The sequence below is a fragment of the Oryza brachyantha genome, chromosome 10, assembly GCF_000231095.2.
Source record: "Oryza brachyantha chromosome 10, ObraRS2, whole genome shotgun sequence".
Classification (NCBI taxonomy): domain Eukaryota; kingdom Viridiplantae; phylum Streptophyta; class Magnoliopsida; order Poales; family Poaceae; genus Oryza; species Oryza brachyantha.
Genome location: NC_023172.2, coordinates 2165878 through 2174764, shown reverse-complemented (window position 1 = coordinate 2174764; position 8887 = coordinate 2165878). Strand labels below are relative to the sequence as shown.

The following is an 8887-nucleotide window of genomic DNA, read 5'->3' as shown; positions in this document are numbered from 1 at the left end:
AATGGGTTAAACACACTAGTGTCAAAGAACAAGCAACCGATTTTGCACTCATACATTGTGGCTAATCGAATGTCTTCATATCGCCAAATCAATTCTATCGGAAGAACAAACACCTAATCTCACATCAAGTTCCCTCGATTACCCCAGGTGTGGTGGCAGCTTTCTCCCCTTCCCCTAGAGTAGTGGTGGTGCCCTCTCCATATAACCATGACCTTGGCTACAACTCGTTCGCCGGTGGTGAGCAAGCTAGATCGGTAATGAAGATCCACTGAAGTGGTGGCTCTCTTCCCCTTTCTCTTGTACTATGTAGAATAATTTTTTATCATGTTTTTCTTGAATGCATTAAAATCTTGTTGAATCAGTTGGATCCATATGGCATTGGCATTTGCGCTTTGTTGAATCAAGTGTATTGGCTCATTATGAGTATCAATTTTATTCAAGCTAACTTTTTTTAACTTGTCGAAACAATCGGGTGTCAGTTCTCATATCCGACAAAAAATTATTCGTGTTTGATCATATGAACCCCCTCTCCCCTTGGCCCCTCATTGAATTATTCGTGTTTGATCATGTTACATCACGTGTGATATGTATGATGAATAATTAGCAAAATAGATTTTTGTTTAGACTAGTTATTGTAGAACAATTTTTCTAGGACTCATCGATTTCTTGCATTAATTGGTTATCATGTTTATTGGAAAAAAATTAAAAATAGGCTATGGCTAGACCTTATGTTGTGAGTTATAAGTCAAACGGATTTGAATTGGTGAAGTTCTAATCATTTACTCTCATTGGAAGGACTGACAACTAAGGCTAAAGATAAAGATAAAAACTCCCCTGGTTTTCTATGAGCATTTTTCCTAAACAGCAAAGCTGTGTTTATTTTTTTAGAAAATATATCTAAAGGTTGCTTAAACATTGGTATTAATGTATTTTTCAAGTTATTATAGCCAATACTCTCACCGTTCTGAAATATAAGTATTTCTAGTATTCATATTCCGTACAACAATTTAAGCATTTGCCAATGAATCCATATGATTTCAGTCCTTCTAAATGCAATCAAATGTTTTAAATAGGAATATATAAATTTGAAATTTGAAAATTGACGACAACTGAAGTGACTAAAAACAACTCCTTTTAACATTTTCATAGTCTATGCTAGACAACACACAAGTGCCTATATTTTGAAATGAGGATGATACTTAATTTAATCATTCGCTAATAATATATCTTATTTTGCAATTTGCTAAACCAAAGTCCTTGTGTGGGCCCTACACAGCTTGGCATGCAGATCAGCTCAGCTATTTAAACGTGGGGAGAGCGCAGCTCAATGCATGAATCACCAGCTCAAAGCAACGAAATGATCAGCAAGAGCAACGACGAAGTAATGCCGTCGACGACGCCGTTGATCGTCGTCGTACTGCTGCTGCTGATAACACTAGCATCGGGTGCCATGGTTGCAGGCCAGAACAGCACCGCCGGCGCCGCCACTGGTTGCCCGACCAAGTGCGGCGCCATGGACATCCGCCACCCGTTCGGCATCGGCGACGGGTGCTACCGGGATGGCTTCGAGATCGTCTGCGAGGATGGCGGCGTGCCGTTCCTCGCCGCCGGCGCCGACATGAAGCCCATCCAGGTGACCGGCCTGTCCGTCGAGACGGCGGAGGCACGCGTGATGCTGCCCATCGCGTGGCAGTGCTTCAACTCCTCCGACGTGGTGTACAGCTCGAGCAACGGCCTGGTGCAGTTCGACGAGCGCGGCGTGTACCGCATCTCCAGCACCCGCAACCACCTCGTCGTCGTCGGCTGCAACACGATGGCCTACACCGAGAACCAGCCGAACGCCGGCGACGACTACGGCTACGACTTCTTCACCGGCTGCCTCTGCTACTGCAACAGCAGCCGCCACGCGTCGAGCGGCGCCTGCTCCGGCGTCGGCTGCTGCCAGGTTGACATCCCGCCGGGCCTCACGGACAACTCGATGGTGTTCGACGAGAGCTACAGCCACCAGTCCAAGCTCCAGTTCAGCCCCTGCGACTACGCCTTCCTGGTGGAGAAGGAGAGCTACAGCTTCAGCACCGGCGACCTCAGGATGAACGTCGACCGGAAGATGCCGGTGACGCTGGACTGGGCCATCCGCGACGGGTCCCTGAGTTGCAGCCATGCTAAGGCGAATAAGAGCACGTACGCCTGCGTGAGTGACAACAGCTACTGCGTCGACGCCAAGAACGGACCCGGGTACATCTGCAACTGCAGCAGGGGTTACGAGGGTAACCCCTATGTTCCCAATGGTTGCACCGGTAATTTACTTTACGTCGTACACCCTTCAATTAATTTGTTAATTAGGCATTCCAGCTTCCAGATTCCAAGTTAGAGTCCAATATTAATTTGCACGTCAGCAATACTAACTTAAATAAAGCTTATGTCCAAAGTTAGAGTTGGCCTGTCGGGTACAGTGAGAATATACTCTAAGTTGTCGCCATGTATAACAACTATTTTATCTTTCCTCACTCCCCTTTACTTTTATGTCATTATATTTTCCTATGCGATAATGGATAGAGTCAGCTAATAATTAGCTTTGAACATGACCTTAGAGCATTATATATGGGATCCGCTCTCCAAAATCACAGGATTTTTTTTGCTAGCGGTTAGATCTCAGTTAATCAAACCATCCATATTTCTCGATTAATCAAACCCATCCACCCACCAGACCCCACATCCTCTATGGGTAATAACCGGCACTTATACCATTTGTAAATATATTGACATACCAAAATTAAATTGGTATTACCCAATACATAAAGGACATATGTGTGCCCAACAACTTGACATGGACAAAAATATGTACGAAGTTGCTCTTCTATAAATAAATTGTCCCTCTAAATTTTAGTCAAATTTGATAGTTTTTTTAACATGAACATGAGTTTATAAATTTTAAATCCAAGTTCACACATATCAAATGGGTATGGACAAAGTGGATAAAATGGCGAATATCCCCACCATACCCAAAATTTCAAATGGGTAGTTTTTAATCTATGCGCTATCCAAATTATGTGAGTATGAAAATGTGGATGGGCAACGGATACTCATTAGCAAGTCTAAGTGCTAGTTCATTGATAGAACCAGCATCGATGATGATCTCGACCAATACCACGGAAAATAAATGTTTAAAACAGATATAACAATTTATGTAGAAAAGATATATTGAAAAAAAAATTTCATGTATACATCATCCCTCAATTCCAAATAGATGTTTTACCTTGGACACCTTGATATAATAAGATATCATAGCAGGTAGATCAATATTTATTTTGTACTATATCGCTTGCTATATGTAGCCAATCTATTTGTGTTCACTATATAATTAAATTCGAATCTCAGCTGGAGTAGATACAACAGTGGTCCAATCGATTACTAATTTTAAGTCATGTCAGATATTTGTGATTATTGTTAGTTATTAAATATGTTAGATGACGGACTAACAACTTTGCTCCCATCATGTAAAATAGAATAGGAAAAAAATAAACAAAACTTAAAATTTTTACACAAAAATCAAAGCTAAATTTAATACCCAAAATTTTCCTTAAATATATAAATTCTCAACTAGCTGTCATAATTTTACTATTAAATCAGGAAATGTGAACACTATCTTATCTTATATTTGAAAGGAATATTTTTGAAACCGAGGCAGAAATGTTCCGCTTTTATATTAAGAAGAAGAGAATTGACCCAGTTTATAGGAAAACCGGGCCCGAAAACCTTACAAGCCCGGTTAATTAAGGAAAACCGACTAAAACCTCACACAACGAACCATAACAGCGGAGCGTAACAAAGGACGCCGAAGCCAAGCTAAACACAAGACAACACAAACAGATCTAACATCGTAAAAGATGTGTTATTGTTGCCGAGCTAGCCGCCCAAGCGACAAGATATGTTATTATTGCCGAGCTAGCCGCCCAAGCGACCTGCAGCACCGACTTCACTAGACCTCACATCTTCCTGACCATGTTAATTTACGTAGAGCGGTACTTTTATACTTCTGAAATATAACAAATGCCTTTTTTTGGCAGAAATTTAACTATATACGGAATCAAACTTAACAGTGTGTCAACTAGATTATGAAAAGAAAATAGCACAAAAAAAAATGTGCACCGCACTATTGTTTGGACAATAATTAACATGTGCATATTCCTGAAGATCTTGGTCATCCAATTAGCAGCTTCAAAACTATATATGTATTCTTTTCCATGACATAATTAATTAACTTGATATATGCATGACATGATTAACTAACTATTCAGATATCAATGAGTGTGAGCGCAAGGACAAGTACACTTGCTATGGAAACTGCCGGAACAAGCCCGGTTCCTACGATTGCAGGTGTCCCAAGGGTCGTTCCCACAGTGCTGATCCATACAATGAACCATGCATCCCGAATTTCCCTCTCGCAGCACAGATCGTAGTAGGTATGTATCTCCCATTTTCGCATAAATTCTACTCTCCCCGTTCTTAAAAAAAAAACTTTACTTTTGCTTATCCCGCACAAATCAAAACAAAGCAGTATGGGCTGAGCTATAATATTTTTACCCTTTTCAAATCCCAATCCATTTGTCTACTATCTTATTAAATTCTAATGTTTTTGCTTTCGTACTTTACAGTCTCCAGTGGAATAATTACTAAAAAAATAAAGTATTTCTAGATAAATGTGAGAAACTAAAATTTATCTAGTTATGCTATGGTATTCAGTTAATAAACAGTCTATTGGAATATCTTGCTTCTATCACTACAAACTTATAATTCTACCTCAGCGAGAACAATCAACAACAATAATCATAGGTGCACATGCATGCATTTGCTTTTGATAAAGAAATAATTCTGCAGATCTCAACATTTTTCCAAACAAAAAAATATTTTTGCATAAAACATACCATTCACTTCATTATTATAGTAGGGAAAATTGGAGAGTAGTGTTTAAGTAAAGTGCGTAAATCTAATCTTAGCTACTCCCTCTGTTTCATAATGTAAGATGTTTGACTTGTTTACTAGTAATGTTTGATCATTTGTCTTATTCAAAAAATTATGAAAATATCATTTATTTTGCTTGTGACTTACTTAATTATCAAAAAAAACTTTAAGCACGACTTGACATTTTTTTATATTTGTACGAAATTTTTGAATAAGACGAATGGTCAAACATTACAATCAAAAAGAGTCAAATATCTTACATTATGAAACGGAGGTAACAACTCATAATAAAGTTACATATATACAAGGCAACCCATCAACTTAAATGGAACCATTCCAGTCCAAGGTGTATTAACTGTAGTTTACACCATTCGTAGCAAAAGAAACAAAGTATTGGCTATGAACCTAGACATGTGCATATCGATCCATGTTCATATGTTGAAAATTGAATCTTTTTGGGGTGGAAGAAGCAGTGGGTTCCTGGTCGATATTTTTGTTTTAATCAGGACCACAATTTAGTAATGACATTCGTATCACTTATCCGTATTGAAAAATTCTTTGGTTATGTAGGTGTGATTGGTGGTTTTTTCATCGTAGCATTAGTTGTGTTCATCACACTCCTTCGTAGGGAGAAAAGAAAGACGAAAGAATTTTTTGAAAAGAACGGCGGTCCTATATTAGAAAAGGTTAACAATATCAAGCTATTCAAAAAAGATGACCTCAGGCCTATATTAAAAAGTGGCAATATTATTGGGAAGGGTGGCTTTGGTGAAGTCTACAAGGGTCATATAGGAGAAACTAATCAACCGGTTGCTGTGAAGAAGCCCATCAATGTTAACTTGGCGAAAAAGAATCAATTTGCAAATGAAGTCATCATTCAGTCTCGAGTCATCCACAAGAACATTGTCAAGCTTATAGGTTGTTGCCTAGAAGTCGATATCCCAATTTTGGTCTATGAGTTTGTCTCGAGAGGTAGCCTTGAAGACGTTCTCCATGGCAGCAATAGGTTGCCTCTCAATCTGGATCAACGTCTACATATTGCAGCACAATCAGCAGAAGCTCTAGCTTACATGCATTCAAAAACAAGCACTACAATCCTTCATGGTGATGTGAAACCGGCTAATATACTTTTAAGTGATGACCTTCTACCAAAGATCTCTGATTTCGGTATATCAAGGTTGCTTGCCATTGATAATGATCACACAATGTCTGTCATTGGGGATATGACTTATATGGATCCGGTATATTTTCAAACAGGTCTATTAACTGATAAAAGTGATGTTTACAGTTTTGGAGTCGTTCTCTTGGAGCTCATTACAAGAAAAAAGACCTCACATTCAGACAAGAATAATTTACTTAAGAACTTTCTTGATGCTTATACAAATGGGAGTACAGTAAGAGACTTTATTGATGAGGAAATTGCAGCAACAAATCATCTGGAGCTTCTTGTTGGTATAGCAGGCTTGGTTGTGCAATGTTTAAGTCTTGACGTGAATCAAAGACCCAAGATGACAGACATAGCAGAGCGTTTGCACTACATGGCTAAGAAAACTCGTGGTATATAGAATTATATTGCTTATTATGTTCTGATGTGCTCATCATGCGTGTTCAGAATATAAAACATTACATATAAGACATGATTTGAAATTACCATGTACAACATACACATATTTATGGTTTTTCTGACTTATCTACAAATCTCCATAACTTAAGATTGAGTATAAGTTTCCCATAGGGAGAATAAATGTGTTTTGTAAGTTGGAACTTGTTAAACAAATATATTTGCCACTATTGAATATAAAGCTTATCTGCTGTACTTTTTATTACCTTGTGGTGCTAGATTTTTTATTGTACTTTTGGACTTTTTAATATTTTCTTTTACAAATAAACTATCCGCCGAACTTAATCTAGTAAACTAGTTTTATTATATTTAGTTTACATTGAATCCTATCGGCTACTTATAGTGCATGTCCTGTTGTATTCGTTATGTATAACTTGCCGCACGGAAATCCCTGGGAAGAAAGCTCCTGGAAGGGATATTCGATGTGTACTTGAGGCCACTAGAAGGGATACTCGATGTGTACTTGAGGCCACTTGTTGAAGAACGAAAGCTACATTTTAATATTGAAGTAAAATCATATAATGCCTCGGTATGAACCATTAGTGATGTTCCTACATTAGGAAAATTATTTGGCTATGTTACAACGAGATACAAGGCATGCCCTCCTTGTTTAGAGTTCACATATCCATAACATTTTTGAAGCAAAGTTGGGTTTTTGGGTCATAGGAGACACATATGGTCTTACCAACACACTCGTTTCTAAAAGTCGATATTAACAGACGACCATATCAAGACAACCGAAAATCAATTTTTATAAGCAGTCATTTAAGACACCACTTTTCATATACGGGCTAGCCAACCGCTCATCATGATATACTTTGACTTTTTTTAGTTGCAACATTTAACCATTCATTTTATTAAAAAGCTAGTACAAATATAAAAATAACAAGTTGTGTTTAAAATTCTTTTGATAATAAAATAAGTCACAAGCAAAATAAATAATATTTCCATAAATTTTTGAATAGGATAAATGGTCAAACATTGCGAAGTCAAACATCTTGCGTTATGAGACGGAGGAGTAGTATACAAGTATATAACTGTCCCCTCCATTATGATATAAGTGTATTTCTAGCCCAAAATTAGTTGTAAGAAAAAGTAACTTAGATATGAGATCTAAATATAAAATTGATCGATGAGACAACTTGTATTTTATAAATAAAATAAATTTGAATTCTGCAAACACCTTTATGAATTATGGGAAATACGTCTTTATTGTACTGTCGGAAACATCGAACGCATCCGGAACATTGATGCACCTGCAGTCGTCGTTCACGCACTCCCAAAACTAGTACTGGGCACCAGCAACAAATCTGGATTAATCGTGCAATCTGGTTTGGTCTAACACCTTCTTAATGACACAAAACGTGGTACTACTTTCTGCTAACGTTATTGTTAATTTTTCCTCGATGGATGACCTCCGGATTTTTGAAAATCTACAGCCAAATTAACTCCTCCAAGTCGTTCCTCCCAGCCGACATCTGTACGTGCATCCATTTCGTCAATCCATCCGTTTCATCCGATCGAACAGGCAAAATGTACTATATATAAATACTTGCTATTCTTACGTACTTCATTCGTATTATTTGATATGACGCCACTTATTTTTATTTTTTATGTTTATGTTTCACTATTCGTCTTATTTAAAAAAATTATTCAAATATATAAAACTATAAGTCATACTTAAAGTTAAAGTTTTCATGATAATAAATTAAATTATAACAAAATAATTAATAATTATATAATCTTTTTAAAAAGACGAATGGTCAGGTGTGGATGTAAAAGATAATGGTGTCGTAAAAAAAAGCATGTAGTACCATATACTAATACAATTTGTCACTTTCCTGGTTAAAAAACAAAAAAATTATATACTTTAAAAGCATACGGATAGGTCCTCTGAGCGAATTTGAAGCGTACTTTAAAATTTTAAAGTGCAAAATTATATACTTTAAAATTTGAAGCATACTTTAAAAATATATACTTTAAAACAAAAAAAAATTAAAGGAAAATACGATCATTCACCTTCCTCTGAGCGAATTAAATGACCTATATGAAAATCACAGGAGTTCAAAATATATAATTTTGCACTTTTATCTAAAGTATGACTGTATCAATATATACTCCCTCCGTTTTTTCTAGTATTGTCTATATTCATGTGGATGATAATGAGTCTAAACACATATATAAATTATATATATATTCATCGATATATAAATTATATATATTCGTCGATGAATGAATTTAGCCAAAATTAGAAAGTCTTACCAAACGGAGGCAGTAGTTTATATGACTTGACGAACTTTATGC

At 36.9% G+C, this 8887-nt stretch overlaps 1 protein-coding gene across 1 annotated transcript; it reads left to right on the top strand.

Annotated features, from left to right (window-relative positions):
• The first annotated feature begins 1369 nt into the window (after positions 1–1369).
• LOC102713122 (wall-associated receptor kinase 2-like) lies at positions 1370–6741 on the top strand. The gene is made up of 3 exons (XM_040528258.1): positions 1370–2297; positions 4299–4463; positions 5533–6741. Exons 1-3 carry the CDS (start codon positions 1385–1387, stop codon positions 6525–6527), a joined length of 2073 nt encoding a protein of 690 aa, XP_040384192.1. The 5' UTR covers positions 1370–1384; the 3' UTR covers positions 6528–6741.
• The last annotated feature ends 2146 nt before the right edge of the window (positions 6742–8887 follow it).

What these genes read in the sequence shown, in the direction of transcription:
- LOC102713122 (XM_040528258.1), top strand. Translation starts at nt 1,385, where the DNA reads ATGCCGTCGACGACGCCGTTGATCGTCGTCGTACTGCTGCTGCTGATA. An exon ending in TGTTCCCAATGGTTGCACCG is followed by an intron (nt 2,298 to 4,298) that starts GTAATTTACTTT and finishes CTAACTATTCAG; the next exon opens with ATATCAATGAGTGTGAGCGC. An exon ending in CGCAGCACAGATCGTAGTAG is followed by an intron (nt 4,464 to 5,532) that starts GTATGTATCTCC and finishes TTGGTTATGTAG; the next exon opens with GTGTGATTGGTGGTTTTTTC.